Raw genomic sequence first — 23729 nt, 5'->3', positions numbered from 1 at the left:
GCCCATCACAGCATCTGTATCCACAGGACTGTATACGGTGTTGTTGCACAGTGGTATAACAGAGTCTGAAAATGCTGTGGTTATTATGACTTGAGTTGTACACAGAATGCTTAGTGCTCTTATTGTTTTTAAACAGGAATTAACATGTTTTCACTAAAGATGTCGAAAAAAGCCTGAATACTTTTAATCAGCCAAAAACCAAACGACACAGATATATTCCCAGTAGAAATTTTATTCAGACAGAAATACACTTACAAGTATTTACATGAAACTGGTGCTACGTTTACTTGTATAAACTTTCTGGATTGCATCATATTGTCAGTCTTTTTAAACACTGGTCATTCTAACCTCATCAAATACACCTTCATCAACTGTCCAAAAGAGTCTGTATCAGTTATCTTCTGCTATATGCAGTCAAGGCATTCCAATGTGTCACTACAATATGAAATTATTCAAGCGATAGTACGGATAACTTGTGTCATATTGGAAAATATTGATGGTCCATTTTCCAAATTGTCTTTTCACAACAGTGGTGAAATGAAGCACCCTCCAGAAATGTGGATGCTGCTACCAGTTTGCAACCACACAATCTAAATATAGAGCAAACCAAATTTGTCATATTTGTGTATTGGGTGAAAGGCTTTCAAGAGACACCAGCTGTCATCTTCTATCTTGAAGACTTAGAAGTATTCCATACAGATCCTGAAATGAAAGTACACAAAATTCCTGTTACATCAGTATGACAATCAAATGGCCTTAACCCTTCCACCCCCAGTTCCCTGTATAGAGGTCCCACTTTATCATAGAAAACAATGGATTTGGGACAAACCATGGTGGTGAAAGGATTAAAGGGCAGTAGATGTAACTTTTGGTGTGTTTATAGTAGTTTATTTTTGTATCAAGTGGTGTTGCTTGTTCTGTTGCCCAAAGCCAGTCAAAATATTCATCTTATAAACACAGCCTGTATAATGTAAGTATATCACATGAATTGACAAATGAATTTTAGTCTAGTAAAATTCATAAGTGAACAATAACAATGCATCTCAGACATATATGAGCTGTACTGAAAAGGACATCTATTCAGTCACTAGAACTAGAAAGTGCAGTTGATAAACTGAACAAAAATGTTAACCAAATTTAGCAATAGTTAACAAACGGTAGTTAGGTGTTAATTCAGGCAATGCATAGTGCTCAATATGTTCTGTAGGGTAGAGATATATTTGGGTGTGGAACCTGTGGTGCTACCTATACAGTCTATTTCTTGCACTGGTAAAATCATCAGGAGATCTTATGATTTCCCAGTGCAAGCAACAAACTATAGGGGTAACCACCACAAGTTCCACATACTCAGACACGTTACTTATCATGTGATAAATACAATTATATCATACCAGTATATTGATGGCGCAAATACAGCGATCTGATTTGTCGAGATGCGAAAAGAACCGTGGTACATTGGTGATATACCACGGCTGGCATACGTGTGAGCTCTCAGCTTGAGCAAAAATCCATTTTTGACGTTCCACGCCAGAATTTCAATATACTGTTATGATATAATAGCAATAAATCACACCCCGCGACAGTATACCACTCGATTTTGACCAGTTCACTTCATATATGCACTCGCTATCACTCGTGCATATATGTCGAGAACTGGTCAAAATCTCGTGGTATACCATCGCTGGGTGTGCTTCATTGCTTAATTATAACTCTGCATTGAAAATGTTTGCTCTGTAGCACCCAAGAAAATCCTACTTTTGGGGATGAAATGTTGTGCAGACACAATAAAGTATTTAAATGAGCAGATTGCTACAAGTGTAATATCCTCTCACCATATACATCATTATTAGAGGGTTGAACTTTACTCTGGTGTGCTTTACATACGTACAGCAACCACTCAACATAAGGTATCATGGCTGCTATGGAATGGGGTTATGGTTTCTACTGCAAAGCAGATATAGGTCAATATTTTGAGCTTTTAATTTTAAGCTTAAAACATTAAAGAAAGGAAATATTGACGTTTGGGCTGGCCCTGTTAGCCAGGCTTGGAGTTTCCTGTTGCATGCTCTATTATCGGAAGCAAGCATGAAGAACTCTGCCTGGAGAAAGACTATGCCTTGCCCTATAATGCACATAGGGATAGTAATGGCAACAAGTATGATGGTTTCAAAAAAATATTTGCCTTTGAAGGCCTATTGCACGACCTATTATTATCCATGTACTCTACTGAGCCGCCCCTCTAAATATTTGCAGCTGGTGATAGTACTATTTACCATTTGTGTTTCACTGATTTTTTTATCTCCAAGTTGGTGATTTAACTCTTTTCTCTTGTTTGGAGAGATTATTTCTTGGATATATTTTTACATACACATAACTTGCAATGACTCACTAATGGACATCAATGTTATCCAACCTTTCAATCCTTGTCTGCAAATTGGGCATACTCTCCACAATGGATTACACCACCTCCATCAGATTCACTAATGCCTCCATAAAAAGTGGCCTGTTTTTCTCCAAAGTCTCTGTGCAAATAGGAAGAACTTTAAAATTTCAGAAATTATCACACGCAAAGTTTGTTGGAAATTAACATGTAAACTACAAAACAGCCTGTCAGGCACACTGTCTTTCAGATTTCATGAATAATTCTGCACATTGAATCCACTTGATTTTATTATTTACACCACACACAAGGGCTTCTAATTACATAGATGCATTTTATTGCAGTCGTCTCATCACAAATACAAAGAATAAACATTGTATTACACCAATAGTAAAAAAGCACTACTCTGGGGCCCCGTGTGACATGTAAAACCTGGTTAAATTTTTTACTTCTCATTAGAAAATAATACATGGCCTTACTCTTTAACACCTAGCCGAATTTCTCAAACTAAAAAAAAAACAAGCAGATTCCTTTGCTCAAGCCATCAAATGACACATAAATTTGCTCATACTGCTCAGCAATATTGAGGAATCAATTATCACTTTATATTCATCAACTCTTACCAAACAAAATTTTATATCCAAACATAACATTCACTTGTTGAGAGTTTACCTGTGATTTATCTGTGCTAAGTGCCAGTGAATATTATGGAAACTGCACTACACAGCAAACTTACTGTTACAGTACTTTATTGATATTATAACTAACCTGCACACATCAAGCTCTTCTGCTGTAGATAGATCATCTTTTAGAGTAGCCTGCTTCCTTAGCTGTATAAAGATCAAATTTGAAGATGAAGCAAACCACAAACAGAAATGCTTCAATCTCAATGTATATTTGTCATTGTTTCAACCCCAAACAATATAACCATATAAAAATATACCTATATCATACAGTGGACAGCTAGTGGCAAATGTGGTATGTCTTTACAGAATGTTTGTCCTGTAAAGTAATTGATCTTAACAAAACTTACAAGAATTACAATCATACGTATGTGTTTTCACATGTAAGGAAATTTATTATTATGCGCAGCATACCACAAAACAAAACATAGGGCCAAAGTTCCTGAAGCTACTATAGACATGGATACAAAATTAAGTATTTCCTGACTGTATGAAATTATCTCACTAAGGTCATCCTAGGGACCTGTAAACCAAATATTAAAGCTGTCTGACCAGCGGTTTTGAAAAAACAAGCGACCCAACAGTTGACAGAGCTCTGCTGTGTTATGTAAAGAATAACTTTTTGTGACACATGTATTGATGAAGAATGTGGATATCTTTGATAGCTCATTTCAGGATGGCCTGACCAGAAATGGCAAAATTAGCTGCAAAAAATACAACATTGATGATTTCATCATAATTTCAATATATTACATTAAGATAAAGCCTACGAACCTGTATACCAAATATCAAAAACTATCAGATGAGTAACTTTTGAGAAACAAATATTTTGACCAAAAATGGCAAAAACTGACCCAAAAATACAAAAATTGAAGATTTCAGTTCCAATATTTTTTCCCTCTACACAAACAATCCTTTGGGCATCAACGCTTGACAACCACAGCAGATTGACAACATGAATGCAGAGAATCTGATGTCAGTGAATTATCGCTCAGTTGAGGCATTTACAAATTAAATGTAGCAACCAAAGTAAAGATTTGAGGTATCAATGATATTTCTAACAGCCTGTCTTTTTTGGGTGGGTGGATGTTTTTTTTTTTGTTGGTTTTCGAAGCATCTGCGATTTTCGAGTCTGACCTTCCTACTAGTACTATAACCGAGGTTCCGCCTTCAGTGTCAGAGTGCACCCTCAGCCTTTGGCCTCAGACTTACTATCTATGCAACACTGGAAGCATCTGTGATACCAGAGATATCCCGGCTACGGAGGAGACTTTGCAACTGATATAGCATGGAAGTCTGCAGTCAAAGAATATGATCTTATGTTTATTAGCAGTATGATTATATATGATTGCCTGGTTTATTAAAACAGTTGCATAATCTCAGCATGATATCAGTGGCAAACCAAGTGATCTTGGCTAGATGGGTAGTTGGGAGCGAATGTGGAAAACTAGTACGTCTGGACACTACATTTTTTCATTATTATTTCAACATTTAAGCCCCTTATCAAATCATGATAACTATGGAATGCACTTTTTGGTAAATTTCTAGTATTTACAATTTAAAGTATCATGAAATTCATAACAAACTAATGATGTAGTGTACTGCATGAAATTCTGAAAAGAATATAAAAAACTATATTTACTATTGTCAAAGTTAAAATTCATGCCTGCTATCATAAATTTGTCATGATACCTAAGAAAGCTATCCAGAAAAATCGAAGCAAACAGCATGACTAAAATGTTTGAAAATTGAATCCAATTCTGAGAAAAAAATGGGTCCCAAAAAAGCCTTTCCAGTTAGAATGGGAAAGAAAGATTGGAATTAGCCATTTTCATGACCTCACATCCTTGCACTTCCATACAAATCTATCAAATTTAGTAAAAATAGTGACAATATGATGTCATTGTCAGCTCCCATATACATTGTACCTAATCAAAACGAGGTAACAACTGTATGAAAAAATAGTTGAAATAATAGCATTCTTGATTGGCTTGTTCTATACAAAATTTCTTTTAGATTACATGATAATTTGATCATATCTAAATCATGTCATTAAACGGGTTATTTTAAAAGATATGTTCGACATGTAAATTTGAAAATTGAAATTTCTGAATCAAAATTGACAGAAATGTGTGTTACCTTTCTAATATGTTGAAATTAAGACAAATGTTTGCAGTTACATGCATTTCATTTGGGGGCAATTTTTGTGATTTTTGGTCCATTTTTTTTTCTCCAAACCTACTTATCAAAATTTTCAGGTCTAATACAGTAATAAATATCCTCATTGCAACATATCAATATAATTATTATGAAAAGTGATTTTTAGAGGAAAAAATTGCCCAATTAAGACAATCAACTGCCCCTTAAATAAAATAGTATATTTGTATTTTCTACATGTATAATTTTGGTAAATTTGAAAACCATTGATTATAGGCGGAACTGACGTAAGAGTCTAGCACTGCACTGACACTGCCACCATCCCCTTTGAGCATGCAATGAACAGAAAGAAATGCGTTCAAGTTTTGGGGTTTGACAGGCACAGTGGGACATGCCTAACCAAACAGAATGCACTGCAGGAATTGATTTCAAAACTTACAAATAAACAGAGTTCAGTAATAAAAATAAAATAATGTGTCCAGGCCAACTAAGAAAATGACTGATGAGGTGTTTTTTGATGAGTCATGTGAGGTATGCTATTCACTATGCAGGTTTCCTTCATGAAATTAAAATGCGAGACAAAATAATTTATCTTTAAGTGGATTGATATCTTCTAACGTGGAAAATATTACTGTACCACAATCATCTTACCGGATTTATCACACTGCTAGAATAAATCTCGCAATCGGTGCAAATATCTGGAGATAATGACTTCTGGGAAAGAGTATTAGAGCTGGTAGGTGACGGTACATCATCCAATGCAGTCAATTCCAGTTGCCTCTGATGTCTGACTAGATGTCTGTGGGTAGGGAAATTCTTCATTCAAATTTCACAGAAAGCATCCATGGATGGTCCGTGTCATTACAATCAATGTTTACCTGTTAAGTGTTAGAAAAATTTAAATGAAAACATTATAGTATAATGCCATAGTTATGAATCCCAAAGACAGTGGCAGGATATGTAACTTATGTAATTTGTAAATAGAAGGAAGCTTCGGTCTGAGCACTTCAAAGCCACACGTGTACATGGGAACAATGTGATTATGTGTGGGCACAGTCCCTCGACCAAAGGACTGTGGTGTGGGTTATATTTCCATGGTGGGAGGGACGAGGCGTGGCCGGCCGGTGTAAGAATTTAGTCCAGTACGGTACAGTACAGTAGCATTTCTCCTCCTCTTCCCGGGTCACATAGACAAACCACATAAATCAATGCCATTTGGGAGAAAGCACTGGAATACTATTAGTTACAACACCGAAGTAATGATGTGTTGCTTGATTTTGTTAGCCACCATCGATATCATCAACAAAAACATAGACGTGTGTGTTCCCTGTGGATTCACGCATAGGCTTACCTCGTCCCTTCACTGTCACATCACACAGTCAAAAATCAATTTCTATGTCAAAAATCAATGTCTATTTGTCTGCCGGAACACACAGACCGGTACCTGTACGCGCACGCAGGGCCACGGCACGGACGACGATGACGCGACGCAGGACGCTAACTCGGAGCTAGCATAAGCCACTGCAGTCGTGACCGCTGACGACATACTTTAGTTCCCCAGCGAATGGAATGACACTGCTCCTGGTCAGAGACCACGGGTGTGTGCGGGGCGCTTGGGAATTACTCTGACAGTCATGAGCGAGAAGTACTACTAATTACATGTAGTATGTCCTGGTATGTCCTGCATGGGTCGATCCTTCATCGTAGAGGATGCTCGGGAATGCGCATGTGCAATATGACGTATTTTGCCATCACAAAGGAGGCAGCAATATCATATGAATATTGATCGTTCTTTCAGAAAAATGTCAATAAAAGAGCAATAAAATTTCCTTACGGAGCTTAGTTGCATAATACGATACATGAAATACAAGTATATATTACTTTTTTAAAATTTTCTTTTGCTCGTCTTGAGTAGGCGGCTTTGTACATGAGAACTGAAATGATAGTGAAAAGTTGTCGGCACGTAGCGCAACCACAGGTACTAGGTTATCGTAACGTTGCTTGGATAGTCGTTCGAGGCGGGCGGCCGCAGGTCGCCGTCTCTTTTTTCCAAGTATAACGGCGACCTGCGGCCGCCCGCCTCGAACGACTATCCAAGCAACGTTACGATAACCTGTGGCGCAATTTACCGTACACGTAGGCTACAAGACGCGGAAACCGGACAAACCAGCACAACTATGAACCCAAGACCAGTGGCAGTGATTCCATTTACAGTTTCAGTGAAAATTACTTAAAATGAAGCAAGCACGTATGAAATACGTCTGGGAAATCGATAAGAACGTGTCCTCAAAAAGTAAAATTTGAATTCCAGTGGCCCAACTAAATTTAGCTGTGCATGGCAGGGCTGAGTGTTACCGGCGTTCTACGGCCTGTGGTGGGAGGCCGTGTAACGCCGGTAATACACATCCCTGCCATGCAGAGCTAACCTAAATTCAGCTTCCGAACATGGAACGTTCGGCACTACGAGTCTACGTTGCTGCGAAAACGAGCCCTGCCACCCCTTGACATATTCTTTTGGGAGTGGGGAGTAGCCACTCCAATGACCAAGCTACCCAAGTGGCAAAGGCTACGTAGTACGGATTCGCAGCAAGAGTCTATGCTAACGCTGCTGTACGCCACAGTACCACTCGCGTCGGTGATCGGTCATGCCCCGTGGGCAAAGCCGAGTCTTACTGACTCAGAGAAAAAAAAACCGGAAGACAAAGTTTGCTGATTCCACCAGAATTCTCATAGGTGTTGCACAGATACGTGCGGTCACGGTCCGTGGAGGGACCGTGGTGCGGTTGATACATAGCGGCCGCCGCGTATCGAACCACGCATAACTGTGTGGCAGACGACAAAATGTAGTCATCAGGGGTGGCTAATATTTTACACGTAAAAACTAATATCTATGTGGTATTGGTTAAAAATATAATCGAACTGACTGAGAATAATGAAAACGACAATACTAAGGAGAAGTTTTAAAAAAAACTTACCTGAAAGTGAAAGTGAAGCATAAAGTCTTCGCAGTGGGAGGTAAAATTGCGTCGTTCGAACTTATTATGGACTCCCTAGAATATCGTCAATCAGCATCACAACAAACCTTCGGGGGATTTCGGATCATAATCAGAAACGATCGTAAAACTTCGGGATGTGAAAAATACGCTCGGGAAATGACATGTTTTTATTGATATCTCGTGATCCGCACGCAGTCGCCGTCAAATATCGACCGTTGGCATTAAAAAATGTGTTTAAAAATGTTACCAAGTGGGAGTTGATGAAGGCATACCTTGCGGTCGGGTTTATAGAAAATGTATTTTAAAAGACATTAGCTAAGGATGCATGTTCCTTACGCGCGCATGGAATTTGTCCCTTTCCATAGGATTACATTGAAAATTGTTGGAAAAGCAACTTCTACTATTGTCATTTTCATGAAATTTGTACAAAGTCAGTCAAAAAAAGATTAATTGTCATCAAATAAAAATGATACTATCACCGCGCTTGATTTTGAGACAAACGGCATCGAATTTCGTCCATGGAAAATGCATCAGTAAAAAAAATGCTGACTCGGCATTTTTTCTCATAAATGTTAAAATTCATAGTCTTGAATCTCACAAACAAGGCAACCCCTATATTTTATTACACATTTTGATAATAATTACAACGATTTAGAGAAATGACATTACTTTCAATTTCAACGATTGTCCATCTTTAAACAGGAAATTCCATAAAATTAATAAATGTATATAAACTTTCGCATCATGTTCATATAGTAATAACCACTGATTATTACCTTTAGGTATCTCTACAATTATGCATGAAGCAATGTGACCTTCCTTTGTTGGTAGTTTGCATAATATTTTCCATTTCATTCTCAAGTTCATCAGAGAAGAAAACCCACGCCACCACGGTTTTTTCAGGTCATACAGTGTTTGGAGAACGCGTCTGGCCGCCAGCGTCACTGAGCTGGAAAGGTTCTACCAGTCTGATGTTAATTTGATTATAGTTTGTAATTTGCAACATTTTAATAAATATTTATTATTGTTCCCCATACCTTTGATGGTCGATGTTTTTTAACATTGAAAATGTGTGATGAGTGCAAATGTGAATGTTGTGAGTTCCTTATGAAATGATCTATTTTTACATTGGTCATTGTACTGAACATGATTGCATTATCTGTACAGGCAAACCGAAGAATGTTAAAAAACGAACATCATATTGATTGGAATTTCGATAAATATCTTGGTAATTTTCAAATAAACAAATCATGTAAACCTACTGGAAATGTCCACTCTCAAAGTCAAAGTCAGCACTGGATACAGTCAGAAATTTTCGCTCTGTATACAGTCATGTTCTACCGGTTCTGATTCAGACCTGTGAATACATGTCTGAAATCTAGCGAATTTTCAGGTCCTGTAACAGCCCTGTGAACTCAGCACTGGGCACAGTCATGTGCATACATCCATGTTTCAGTGCTGTGTTCACAGTACTGGATACAGTCAGAAATTTTCGCACTGTATACAGTCCTGTACTACCAGACCTGAATCAGACCTGTCCACACAGCCCTGAAATCTGACCAGTTTTTCAGGTCCTGTAACAGAGGTTGTTTCTCAGGGCCTGTTACAGGTACTGCACAGACCCTGTTACAGGCATGTCCTGAAATCTGTCTGTAGTTTTCTAGCTGTGTAAAGTAAACTTTATTGGAGTGGTTCGCCAAAGGCAGCCCTCCGGCTCAGAGGGTCATGGGCCATTACTTAAAGTCAACTTTATTGTAGTGGGCCACCAAAGGTGGCCCGCAGGTAAAGAGGGTCGATCATGGCCATTGCATGAAGTAAACCTAATTGGAATGGGCCGCCAAAGGCGTCTGCCCGTTAAGAGGGTCATGGGTAATACATAAAGTATATTTATTGTAGTGGGCCGCCGAAGGCGGCCTGCCGGTAAAGAGGGTCGATCATGGCCATGGCATAAAGTGAACTTTATTGTAGGTATTATGTTTTTGAAAATGTGGTGACCCCCCCTTTCCTACCAGTGAAAAAGCGATGACACCCCCCTTTGCGGATTCCAAAATTACGATGACCCCCCTGGATTTTGCCGCCCCCCCCCCGGCCGTAAAAACTGAACGGTTCCTTAGACATCTTTTCTGATGTAGTAACCTCCCGTGGAAACTCGCATGCCTAAAGATGTTTACTCAAAAGATCTCCTGAGCCTTACAGCACTGTGTATAGTTACTATACCCTCAAAACTACGATAAAACGAGTACATCGTTACATTTTCCTTCTTTCACCACACTAGTTATAAGAATATTTATCCGATTTCAGTCAGATTTTCTCTACTTTGTCTATTGAAACTAGGACTCACGTGTCACATTTAAAAATTCTTGTGCATTCTGCGTTTTGGCGTTTACCTACATTCAGGAGAAAACGGATGAACACAGAGTTTACAATCCGTTTGCCCGCTCTTCCGACTCAAATGTAACTCTGTGAGAGCAGCAGACGATCACGCGATTTTCGATTTCGATCTCAATCAAATTATCAAAATTGCCAGAAAATTCCAAAGACAAGAAATGCCAATTTGCCTTTTCTTCTTTTTCAGCAATTTTACCATTTAAAGGGATACAGTCGTCGGAACTGCGCTCAAAGGTCGTATGGGACCCATACGATCAATGTAAACACTGTATCCAAGGTACGATGGTGATTGATGAAAGTTAAAACATGTCTTTCATAATCTACATCGTGTAATTTAAATTTTGAAAATATGATGACGTGATGCATCTAGATGTGGTGGACGAAATACATTGTTTGTAAACTAGAAACTCGCACAGGCGCAGTTCCGGCGACCGTTTCCCTTTAAAGAAAGTCGACACAATTAATACGCTTATGCGAAATTTAATGGACACGAACTGCCGACGAGTTTAACCCTTTCACCACCATGGTTTAGCCCAATCCATCGTTATCAATGGTGAGTGTGGACCTGTTTACAGGGAATTGGGGTGAAAAGGTTAAAACAAAGGCAAAGCCCCAAAGCGCTCCCCCCGATCCTAACACATTTCGACAAGAGGGAAGGTACACCTTCACCACTATCCAACTACTGGACAAAACGTTAAGTACTCTCAACTGGACCAAGGGCATTGAGAGCGAGTCAAAAATTGCACGATCATGTTAGGACAAAGGAGAAGGGGAACCATCGTGTTTGTTTTTACAATCTACTTTTGGAAGGCTAAAACATTTTGACGGTTTGGAACATAACCCTTGGCAATTTTCATGTCGATCAGTGTATATACAAATAGCTCCCGTCACTTCATTTGCTTATAACAAAATTAAAAATAGTGCTAAATCTTATTGTATATTTAAAAATGCAAAATTGAAAAAAATTACAAGTATTTGCATAACAATATTCAGGGATGACGGGATGGTAAAATTGATCAAGAAATATACAGAACAGTATCGCTAAAAGATTTTTGGTAGCCGTTATCGTTTTTAAAATATTCGTAATAAAGTTGGCTGATACAAGACTGTAAATTTGGAAAAAAAGACCTCGCATACTGCGCAAAAACCTAAAGCGAAAGTTGTCAAAACTTAGAACTCGAAAAAAGTTGGCGTATGACATCAACTCCGCTGAAGATTTCTTACCGAATTAGAGCCAGAGTTCTTTCTGGTCATATACGACAGCGTAAGCCTTGGAGAATCGCAAGTACCCTCGCCAATATTTCTGGTAGTTATTGCTGCTAGATAACAGTCATTGATGATTACATCGCAAAGTATTTTTCTAAATATTAAGGTAGAATGCGCCTCGGGGACAGATATTCGTACTCCCAAACTTTTACAAGTCTTTTCTGATCTACCATTTGTTGGGGTTCATTTTAAATTAAAGCTCTTGGTTTAAAAAAAAAAACAACTCTCCATCGTCTTAGTTTTTCGAAAATCGAAAATTTTATTCTCAATTGAGGGAGGCAGCCATTTTGAATTTCAGGTATCGGTAAATCTTGCATGTAACTTGTTTCTCTGGTATACCAAAATTTGCGCTGTGACCCCAATTTTCATTCATGATTTTGAAAGAGGATAGTTGAAAGATCCCTTGATAAAAAAAAAAATTAGAGTAAAGTGTAAGTCTTTCGTTTGCAAGGCGCATACTACCTTAAACGAGATTTATTCGGCCACAAAATCGCCAAGAAACTTTCCACTCAGAGCGTATCGTTTTTCTCTTACCGTGTAAAGCAGTCATGTCTCGCCGAATGATAAGAAGAATGTTGACTATGATGTCGGTATTCTGTTTATGTGTTGTCTACCTAGCCTTCGTCCAAGTTGAAGATGAAGTTGAAGGTAAAACGTCAGTATTTAAAAAGTCCCATCGCATATCGGCTTTATCTTTTGCATTTTTTCGATAAGATTGTAGGAAATCGAATGCAACTTTACGTAAAAATGCTTAGTGAACTGTGACCACATTTTCAGCTTCGATTTTAACAACTAAATAAGACCCGGGTCGTGACCAAATCCATCATCAAAGATTGGAATAGTGACGGTTTTCAAAGACAATTTTGCCTTATGAGGTACGGTAATCCAAAACAACTCTATCAAGATTGGATTGTATTTATTTGGAAAGTTAAGATATACTGTATGCAATGGGCTTTAAATCGTAGAATTCGCCTACATGTAGGCGACCATTCCGGATTTTACAACACTACTCTGGCCTGCCGCTTGAATGAACACATTTTGAAGCTTGTGGATTAAATGAGCATTTTCACCCTCTTTCTTGCCTTTGTGAACATTTAAAACAAAAGTTTTCCCCCAGAGCTAACACAGACTTAACAGCCCGTATTGCATCCTAAAGTAGGTAATTTGTTTCTCCCAGGAACTTCGCACGGTGACCTCTATTTTTTATCCTTGACTTTTGAAGAGAATATTCAAGGGTGAGCAAAAGTTTAAAGCTTCTCGAGAAGCATACAATCATGTCAGATTTATACAAATGCGAGGGGTGAAATTTTCATTTGAACTACAGGATTCAAAATGAGTTCATTTCAACAGCGAACGGGCAAAATGTTGTAAACATTTGAGCATCATTTCGAAAAACTGTCGCTGAGGTGCATTTTTAACAATAACAGTCCAAAATAATTACGTGCAAGTCTTTGAGTTCAAGTTCATGTGACCTTTCTTGTCCCCTGGACCGGACACACGATTTTTAACAGATAAATGGTAAATTAAACGATATGTCCGTCTTCTTAGTTCTAACACATTCCCATCACCAAGTTTCCCGGCCACTCCTTGCAGTTCAGCCTGTTGTCTTGCGTGGCCTTTGGAAAACCGAATATCGTGGATATCGGTGCGACCTAAAGTTCTGACATTTGTCATCATTACCAACAGTGTCGGTCATGCACGAGGGGAGATCGGTCAGTGGTGAAATGAACAACCAGGAACACGACAATCACGAAAAGTCAGGTTCAACTGTCAGACCACAGCCTGCAGCCTTGAAGAACGAGAATGAACCACAACTCAATGCCCCGGATGTTCAAGGTGGCTCGAGACACAGGCCACGGGCACGGTCTCATTTGCTGAGCAAAGGCGTGGACCGTGAAACGAGAGTCACTGATAGTGTCCAAAAACAACCACTGAGTTTTGTAAGTGAATAATGGAATCTTACAGCACAATGACTTTGTTTTTCAGTTTAATCCGTTTGGTTAAGCTTTCCTTTTCTTTACTATGAGCGACGAATGAAGTCATCCAACCGCAACCTCGAAGTTTTTGTGGTAGACAAATTGCATACCGTGATAACCGATGGTATAGATTTTCAAAGATAACACCAGTCATTTCCTCATGAATTCTGGGAAATCTGCTATGTGTTACAATAGAAGGATCATGTCTGTTTAAAGGGACGTTTTGTTACGCAAAGATATTCTTATTTTCATCGAAAATTTTAACTTGAATTTATGCAAAATCAATCCATTTTTAGGGAATGGAGATAGTAATTTTGTAGAAGTGTCAATTATTTTGTGAATACTTTCTACAAACGAAGGAAAACAAGATGCATCAGTCGGTTTTTTTAATTGTTTATTTATTGGTTTAACAAAGACAATTTACACATGATCAGTTATTCTCAAAAGAATCGCCGCGAAGCGAGGGTTTTAAATTTTTCTAAATTTTGAAGTTCGTTGAGTTAATGTATTGGCAACATTTAGGTGTAATCATATGACATAGCTAGGCTGGTGGACTTCAGAGTAGCAATATCGATCAGTTAAAGTCTAAAGCTTGTTGGTAAATTGGAGAATTACGAAAATGTGTCTACGCTCAATCTGTTGCGATAAGGCTTAAACCTACTTCAACTCGTAGAATGATCGAGTTGGTTGCCAAAGTTTGTTACCTTTGTCAAAAGTCAATTCACGCTGCTGAACGCTATCGTTTTATATTTCTGTAAGAATTGTAAAGTTTTTTTAATGCGGCTGATGAAGTTAATTAAAGATACTTCTGACAAGAAAACACCAAATGTTAGGCTGAGCGTAGGATGAAATCTGCATAATCAACGTACATGTATCGGCAGATCGTCTTGTTTGTGTAATGTTCGTTGTGCATGGTAAAACGAGGTAATTTTGTGTTGTGATTATAACCGTTTTAAAAGCCTTACTGTATAATAGTACATGCTCGTGCCATACAGGGATTTCTCTCTCTCTCTCTCTCTCTCTCTCTCTCTCTCTCTCTCTCTCTCTCTCTCACGCGCACGCACGCAAGTACACACGCTAGTTGAAATATTGATACTAGTATCGCCGATCCGATGTAAATATCTCAGATTTCATCTCAGATTGAAAATTGAGCTCTCTTTTCTCTTCTTTGCAGAACATGTCGAGAGCGCAGGTATTCAATCAGAGAAAAGATGCGGTACAGCAAGGTTGTCAAGAATACATTACCGACCAGCGATGTTTTTGGCATGCTTATGGACGAATACTGGTCGATGAGGCCCACAAAACTCTGTTTTGCGAAATTTTCAAAGTCGGCAGTTCAAACTGGCTTAGAACATTCATGGGATTCGTCGCCGATGTAACCCCCGACTTTCGAAAACGCATCGACAAGTATTACAAACATTTGAACATGTGCAACAAGCCAGGAGAAAGGGCTGCCATCTTGAAAGATTACACAACGAGATTCATGTTTGTTCGCCATCCGTTCTCTCGTCTCGTGTCATGTTTCGTCGACAAAGTAGACCACGACCCCGATGCAGATTTCATCCAGAGGCACTTAAAACTGATTGAGGATGAAACAGGAACGAGGCCAGCGACTCTGACCTTTTCAAACTTTGTGGATTACATCATACATGTAAGCGTAAATGACAGTCAAATTGACAAACTCGATCCACATATAAAACCCATGTATCGCATATGCTGTCCTTGCGAAGTGAGGTATGATTATATCGGCCATCTTGAAACACAGAAAGATGATTCGGATTTTATTTTGAAGCAAATGCGGGTAAATGTCACATTTCCAGGGTCTGATCCCATAGCAACAAACAGCTCTGACGTCAGTAAACTTACCCGTTACTTTAGTCAGTTGAATTCTGATCAGATTTCAGGATTATATAAAATTTATATGTGGGATTTCAAACTTTTTGGCTATGAATTTCCAGAATATCTGAAATCGGCAGATATGAAAATTTAGTAACCTTTGTTTGTAAAGATTTTGATGTATTATGTTGACTACAGTTAATTTCTCAAACTTGACAAATGATCAATGCAAAACAGTTTGATCAAAAGGCAGCTTAAGGTAGCATTTGCGCCAAGACAGTGAACAGCAACTTATCAATTAAAGGGAAACGGTCGTCGGAACTGCGCGTGCGCGAGTTTGTTTACAAACAATGTATTTCGTGCACGATATCTTGATGCACCTCATCGTCATAGCTGTAACATTTAAATTATACGATGTAGATTATGACAGACATGTTTTAACTTTCATCAATCACCATCGTACCTTTGATACAGTGTTTACATTGGTCGTATGGGTCCCATGAGACCTTTGAACGCAGTTCCGACGACTGTATCCCTTTAAGCGTGCGTTTTATTAGTTCTACTCTGTGGGTACATCAGACACTGTCTCATGTTTATGTCACATGTTAGCCAAATCATAACGCTTAACAGCAAGGTCAAGGTCACGCGATTTGCTGCCTCTGCCAAAATGATGGTGCTCATGACGCTAATATCGATCATGACCGAGCCAAAATTTTATTATATCGTGTTTGTGTTCTTTATCATGTGATAAGTTGATTATTCGCGAAGCGTAATATCTATTGATGTTCCAGTCAAATAGAATTCGTCGAAATAAGACTTGTGTGTCTGCTATATTTATGGACGAATGCAATTATCAGCACTGCTTGTTGATTTGTATGTTTAATTTGTGATAAGAACCATAAAATTGTCGCTCAAATATCGAAATACACATTTTGTTGTACCTATCTTGTATACAATTGTTATATATACTGTTCTTTGAAAGTGAGTTTTCTACATTGCGCATAAGGGATACTTTTTGTTTAGAAATCTGCATGAATTTATATTCATCAAACAAACGCTACGCTTACTAGAAACCGAGCAAAACTTCCCAAGCTTGAACAAATAACAACATGATAAAAACTAAAGTGAATGTGTTGAAAAGCTAAATAGTAGGTATTTTAAAGGTATACAGTCACCTTTTCCAATTTTGCCACAGTTACCATGGAAAGAGAAAATCTAACCAATCACAGATTTTAAGCGGGTGGCCGCTTTTTAAAAACGGCACCCTCAATACCAAGGAACGCCCCTTTGATCATATATGGGCATATTTAGATTACAGGTGGCTGTATACCTTTAACAGGTTCTGGGGAGTAGATACAGAGTAAAATAGAGAAAGAATATTTAAATGCGGCGTCTAGTCTCTTTAACTGCCCAACAAACTGAATTTCCCTATGAAGTGCATGAACATCACCACGCCTGCCAGTGGGATAGGGTACTGTCCTGCACTCAACAAAATCGCTATGCTCACAGAGAGCTGCCAAAGTGTCACAGTCGACCCTTGCGCGATGCTTCTTTCGCCTGTTACATTTATTTTTTGTCAGAGTAAAACAAAATTTAAAACTACTTTGTACTGTGCGTGTTTTCTCTGTCAGACTTTGAGTTCCACTTGTTCATTTCGTAGCTTATACGGCAGATGAAAAGCAACATGTTATATGTTGATACAGAACAAGCTGACAGCAGCAGAGGACATTAGTGTCACAAGTGGCATTCAATGTGCAAAACTCACGGGAGAGGGAGATATTACTCAAGAAACACTTTTACCATTCCAAAACGCGATATTTCACCCAAGCTCATTGTCTGTGTACCATAGTAGGAACTTCACTTACATGCAAAGCTAAATACCTGTATGTCTCCAGTTGTTTAAGTTGAACGAGAAATCCGGTCCACAGCTGTTTTGCATGTTAACAAAACATGTTTAAATATTCAGTAAATCTTACAATGAGTTGGTGTAAAAATTCTCGTCAGTGTTGAGATATTTCCGTCTGACATATCCAAACACTGTTAGTTTTAACAGTGCATAATATTGACTTATAGCTGGACTTGGAGCGGTTTAGGAAGAGTTTGTATAAAAATGAATCGATCGTAAAAAAAAATGAATCGACTTTGAATTAGCTATCTTGCGAAAATAGGCCAAATGGCAATTAGCGAACTGTATTCGAGAATGTATTCTGTTTCTCCACTGAAATACAGAAGGATCGACTACTGGCGTACGTCTGTTAGGCTGCGTTCACAAATAACGATTGGGGGGGGGGGGCTGGAGGAATCTCGATTGAAATCTTTTTTTTCAGATCCCCCCTAAGTACCCTAAAAAATTTTCAAATCCCCCCCCCTCTATATGGTCAAAATTTTTCAAGTCCCCCTCCCAACTATCACAGCCCGCATATTTGTAAAGGATGTGAGCGCAGAAAAAATAAACATGTATTGCGCCGTTCTGTTCGAATTCACAGGTGTTCAACACTACCTGTGTTAGCACTTTGTAAAATCATATTCCAAAGGCAAGTTGTTTATAAATGCATCAGTGAATTTTTTTAGATTTATTGGTCTAAAAGCCAACTTGAGTTAATCCAACTCTGGCCAGGTCAATTACTCCTGCTGAAGAGCACACAAAATGACAATCATGAGAGACTAGGCAAATTGTGAATTCTGGCTAATTGCCATATTGCATAGTGACCTACCAAAAATTTGTTTCAAAACTACAAGACATATATGAATTAGATGCTACTCAAAATTGACAATACTGGAGGTTAAAATATTCCATCGAATGAATATTTTAATCTCTGAAATTTTGGGTGTAATAATAATTGCAAATTTGGTTAAAATATAAATAATTCCATTTGGTCACATATTTTTTCTTTTAGTCTTTACTGTTCAAAGTTTTACTTCTGTATCATTTCATAACAATAATGAGAAAATTTAGAAAATCAAGCATGGTGACCCCATCTTTTTCTTTAATATTTGATTATTCTCATATGCCAGAATTCAAAAATATCAATGTGTTCTTCCATGTATTGGTCTTTTGCCTGGTCTTGTGTACAAGTATGTTTCACTGTCATGAGCGTCATTTGACCCAAACTCTTAAAATTCTTCAACTACCACGTACATCAGAGTCAGAGCTATCTCTGTCACTGTTCAGGTATGCAGTGACAGTGACACTGCAGTAGCAGAGCATTAATGATAGTGACACTACGCCATAGGCAGTAGCTGTATTAACTTTGATAATTTTGGCAATATTTTTGTTCAGTTTTACAACTGCGTTCTTGTTCTACTCCCTACAGCATGTTGAATTGTCTAGTATTCAGCTTGCTATCACAGCCTATATGTGTACCATGCATTTGTATCACTGACAACTGACTGTCAGTCTGGACTCCAATTAAATTATCACCAAATACATATTTATATTTACATATACAGGCTTTGTCGACAAACTAAATATTGTGTGTTTGAGCATGCTGTAGGGAGATAGCAAGAAACTGTAGTTGTTATATTGCATAGAAATATTGCAGAAATCATTAACAGTTGCAGCTTCTGCCCTGTTACTAGGCTCAAGTTTGTTTTTTACGACAAATCACACGTTTAGATTTTTTCGAGATAAAAGTCATGAAATGTGACAAAATGGTTCTAGATTTTGTTAAATTATTACTAACATTACAACATTTTGATGACATAAAAATGGTATTCATTTTTCATTAAATTACCTACAAAAACTTGGAATTGGAATATGTAAAACACAAAAGGAACCAACAATTTTCAAGTCCCCCCCTACAGGAAAAGCAAACTTTTCAAGTCCCCCCTCTACTACCTCCCAAAAATTTTCGAATCCCCCCTTAATTCCTCCAGCCCCCCCCCCCCCCACCGTTTGTGTGTGTGTGTGTGTGAACGCAGCCTTCAAAGCATATCTTCGGGACGAATTCTTCAACCTATCTCCACTTCTTTAAAAGCCTTATTTTATCTTTCTCTAAAGAAAATAAAGTTCCTCGACAAACTCATTTAATACGTGCGGAAAGTCGACTGTTGAAATTTCCCGCCAAAAATTTCCCCTCTACTCTTGCTAGTAACGTACAGCCCGATCAGTAAGATGTATGAACCAGCTGCTACCTCTCAGAGCGCCCTCAATGTGTTTCATAGTAGTTGGTAACCCTCAATGCGACCTTACACTTTTGAGGGTCACAGAAATAGCACAGAGGCAAACTTTTGACTTCGTAATCATCGGAGCTGGCAGTGCTGGCTGCGTCGTCGCAAACCGCTTGACAGAAGATGAAGGTATCAGTGTACTGTTACTGGAAGCTGGTCCAGAAGACTCCAGACCTGAAATCCACATTCCAAGCGAGATGGGCGCCATCGTTGGCACAGACCTAGATTGGCAGTATAAGGTAATATCAAGCCCCTGTCTCCGTACACAAAGGACATATAGAGTTAGAGAAAGACATTGAACGATATGTATCAATATTTGAAATTCAAAATGTCCGCCATCCCTATTTCTGTGGGGAAAAGTAAAATCCCTGATTTTCACAAAACTAAGCATGTGAAAACTTTATTTACTCCTTTAGCTTCAAAGTGAGCCCCCACAAGTGGTTGACCAATACAGAACGGTAAAAGAGTCCGAATATTTGTCCCCAAGAGGCATTGCAACCGACTTACTCATTGGATGAGCAATTTTCATTGGAATCAAATGCACAAGAGAAAGCACAGTGGAAATGACAAAGTGAATGAAAACGGGGGGGGGGGGAGGGTAACAAATAACATTTTCATTATGAATTATTTCAATTTTAATTTCAAATTATTCACAATGAGAACATAGTTCAAATACCGAGCAGAAAATTTCACATTTTAGAGCGATGCTCTCTTCTGCAGATGGATTTTTTTCTAAGATTCCACCTTACAATAATGCAATAGAAGTCCAATTTTATTTAAACTGGATCGTATATAAGGGAATACGATAAGAAATTGGACTACGGAGCACAGTCTACATATCACATATGAGACCAATTCGTCTGCTTACTGTTGTACACATACAATCATTTAATATGGTCATTCCAAAATAGACTTTCATGGGGAGGTTCACCCAGAGTTACGTTTGACGATAAAACGCGCGAAATAGAAGTTCCGTCAATATCACGTGACATATACGATCCATCACCTTCGTTATACTATTCAATTTCCACTCTAATCTTTCCATTGCATTGAATTAAAGCTGATATTTCTTGTGGTCTCTTCCAGACAGTTTCACAGTAACACGCGTGTTTGGCCATGAAAGAAAACCGCACCAAGTGGATCAAGGGAAGGGTCAGTGTGGACAGATGTACTTGCTGAAAATCTTCCATAGAAGTGGCATAGATACAAATTTGCATAATAAGATAATTCTCACCTTTACAAGAGACCAATTCTCGGTACCCCGAAAACGATTTTGCAACCTTAGTGAGTCACAAAAATCTCAGGCGGTCGGCCATATTTTCAATAAATAGCAGATTTAATTTCTACAGGTAAACACATAACATTACAGAAAAAATGTAAAGTTTCAAATTATAAATGCCTAAAAAAGACGAAAATGTGAATGAGTTTATCTAGTTTCAGGAACACAAAGAGCGTTTTGTCGTGAAAGTGAATACACTTATATTGAAAATATGGCTAGTTTTCAATCGGGTTCGAACCCACAACATACGGCATCAGTCGCCTAGCGGAGAGGCCACAGAGAGAACCGCTCGGCTAAATCTCCACTCCCAAAAAAGAGTGGTTCAATAGCCGGCTAAGTTGTTACATTTTTCTGACTGAGACCGCTCCACACGTTGTAGAGTTCGTGAAGCACTCACGCACGCATGCCCACTATCACACATCGCACATACAAACTTTATCGAAGCGAAGAAAGTATCATGAAATCACTATCTCTAACTCTTGCTTTGGTGAGAAGTCGACATTTTAACTACCCGCAATGCATTTTAATATAATGTAGTTTGCTCCCCCCCCCCCCCAACCAACACGAGGCAAAGGCTATTTAAGATAGCGAGCATTGCATCGAGCAAGCAACAGAGAAAATTATAATAATGAAGATAAAAACTTCAACTCATCAGAGGAATTGTGTTTTAATACAAAATAATTACTGTATTTCTGCTAATAGTAACGAATTTCAAGACAAGTTGTCATGGTAATTGACGGAAGTTTGTCCAGTGAATATGATCAAAGTGCTAGCAACGTGTCAGTGTCTGTATATTTCACATCCCCTCTCACCATTTAGTCAAATATTATAAAACGAATCTAGGTTCTTTGAGGATCCAGCAGTATCAACGGTATGCAGTATGTCAGGGGATGCAAAGAAGACTATGATTCCTGGGAAAGACTTGGAGCCGAAGGATGGAGTTACGATGAAGAACTGCCATATTTTATGAAATCTGAAAACAATACAAAGTAAGCAAAATTAATAAAGCCAATATTTTTATAGCATTGGAGGAGTGCCGGGTAGGCCTAATGAAGCCTACAGAATCGATTATGGCGTATATTATAATTGCCACTTGTTAAGGACAATGGATCACACTCAGTAATACATAAAAACATCGACACAGTCTGTTAAATTTGCTCCTTCTGAATTTTTTTTCTGACTCATACACATTACTTATTTGCCGATGTACTATTATTTTGGGCCAACGGAGAAGGATTCTTTGACTTTCGTGACGAGTAAGTACATAGTATCATTCATGTAATGTTAGAGGGTGGGGCATCTCTTCAGGCAAGTCTTAGAATGAATTGTCGTAGGTAACAGTCAAAACAGTCACATTGGTCAGTATGGGGAAGGAGAGACTCGAAGGTGATGACGTCACTCGAAAGCATTTGTCAACAATAATAACAATGTAATAATCGGTAGAGATCAGCATAGTACTCTATTGACAAATGTAAGGTACAAAGAAGAAAAAACGGAAACGAATAAAAATATATAAAACCATTTTATTTTCAAGAGTTTGCCTGCGTTGCATTCAAGATGAGCTCTAATTATTTTCGTACAATACGAGTTGATGGAGACTCAAAGCCGTCAGCTATCTGATAATTTCCATACAGGTTCGACGAAACGTTTGAGCATGGAGCAAGCGACGAAGAAATAACAGCCAAAGAAGGACTGTGCATCTTCTCATCGCTATTACATCCAAAAAGCATCGGCAACTTGAAACTGAAGAGTAAAAATCAACTTGATAAGCCACTGATAGATCCCCGCTACCTGGAAGACCCGGATGACGTCCAAACTATGATAAGGGTAAGTCACAGTTATAAGGAATACACGAGTGTGGAAACATTTGTTGATGGTGGAAATAATTAACAATGTCTTCAACTTTGCCTTGCAGGCTCAGCGTTTTTTCCAGAAGCTTACGGATACAAGACCCTTCAAGGACTACGTGTGAGAGAGAGAGAGAGAGAGAGAGGAGAGAGAGAGAGAGAGAGAGAGAGAGAGAGAGAGAGAGAGAGAGAGAGAGAGGGGGGGGGACAGACAGACACATACAGAAAGAAGGACAGACAGATAAAGATGGAGAGGGAGAGAGAGCTCGATTGATTCATCATTGAATTAGTATGTTGTGATTAATATGCCAAAACATTAGATTTTTAACAGTAACATTATCGCAATTAAACGGGTGATTCTTTCCTCTTTCCTGTGTTATAAAACAGAATAACGCCATCTTACTTCAAGTTCGACAACTGCCGCTATGACTTCGATAGCCACAAGTATTGGGAGCATGTTATTCGCCACCTAACATCAACGGTTTGGCACGTGTGCGGCACGTGCAAAGTGTACTTTTTGCATCTTATGAGTTTCGAGTATTTTTTTTTTTTTGTTGCTCTTTCCCAGTGAAATGTTTCAATCGCAGTATTGGAATTTCATTGGTGACAGTTCCTACATTGTCATTTAAATTTCAGAGTACGAGGTTTAAAGAATGTTCGTGTCATCGACGCCAATGTCATGCCTCACATAACTTCTGGTAACATCAACGCACCTGTCATTATGATAGGAGAGAAAGGAGCTGACATTGAA

The 23729-nt window shown here is 38.5% G+C and overlaps 1 protein-coding gene and 2 long non-coding RNA genes across 4 annotated transcripts; 2 read left to right on the top strand and 1 right to left on the bottom strand.

Annotated features, from left to right (window-relative positions):
* Positions 1 to 212: 212 nt before the first annotated feature.
* LOC139117006 (uncharacterized) lies at positions 213 to 7124 on the bottom strand. Of its 2 annotated transcripts, none has more exons than XR_011548432.1 (5): positions 6880 to 7124; positions 5872 to 6098; positions 3149 to 3210; positions 2414 to 2522; positions 213 to 702 (listed from the first exon to the last, which is right to left on the bottom strand). It is a non-coding gene; the product is annotated as an uncharacterized lncRNA (long non-coding RNA). The 2 variants fall into 2 exon arrangements; XR_011548431.1 differs by having other exon boundaries at positions 6572 to 7120.
* A 5282-nt stretch (positions 7125 to 12406) lies between these two features.
* On the top strand, positions 12407 to 17088 carry LOC139117005 (carbohydrate sulfotransferase 8-like). Its single transcript, XM_070679798.1, has 3 exons — positions 12407 to 12518; positions 13557 to 13810; positions 15021 to 17088. The coding sequence occupies exons 1-3, from the start codon at positions 12419 to 12421 to the stop codon at positions 15834 to 15836; spliced, it is 1170 nt and encodes a 389-aa protein (XP_070535899.1). The 5' UTR covers positions 12407 to 12418; the 3' UTR covers positions 15837 to 17088.
* A 2821-nt stretch (positions 17089 to 19909) lies between these two features.
* Positions 19910 to 23106, top strand: LOC139117806 (uncharacterized). The gene is made up of 3 exons (XR_011548585.1): positions 19910 to 20091; positions 20939 to 22120; positions 22766 to 23106. It is a non-coding gene; the product is annotated as an uncharacterized lncRNA (long non-coding RNA).
* Positions 23107 to 23729: the final 623 nt, after the last annotated feature.

The sequence above is a fragment of the Ptychodera flava genome, chromosome 18, assembly GCF_041260155.1.
Source record: "Ptychodera flava strain L36383 chromosome 18, AS_Pfla_20210202, whole genome shotgun sequence".
Classification (NCBI taxonomy): Eukaryota; Metazoa; Hemichordata; class Enteropneusta; family Ptychoderidae; genus Ptychodera; species Ptychodera flava.
Note: the sequence above shows the minus strand (reverse complement) of the source record. Positions and strands in the feature narration are given on the sequence as shown.

Coding starts and splice junctions, on each gene's coding strand:
- LOC139117005 (XM_070679798.1), top strand. CDS start 12,419: ATGTCTCGCCGAATGATAAGAAGAATGTTGACTATGATGTCGGTATTC. Junction 12,519..13,556: donor AGTTGAAGATGAAGTTGAAG/GTAAAACGTCAG, acceptor CATTACCAACAG/TGTCGGTCATGCACGAGGGG. Junction 13,811..15,020: donor AAAAACAACCACTGAGTTTT/GTAAGTGAATAA, acceptor TCTTCTTTGCAG/AACATGTCGAGAGCGCAGGT.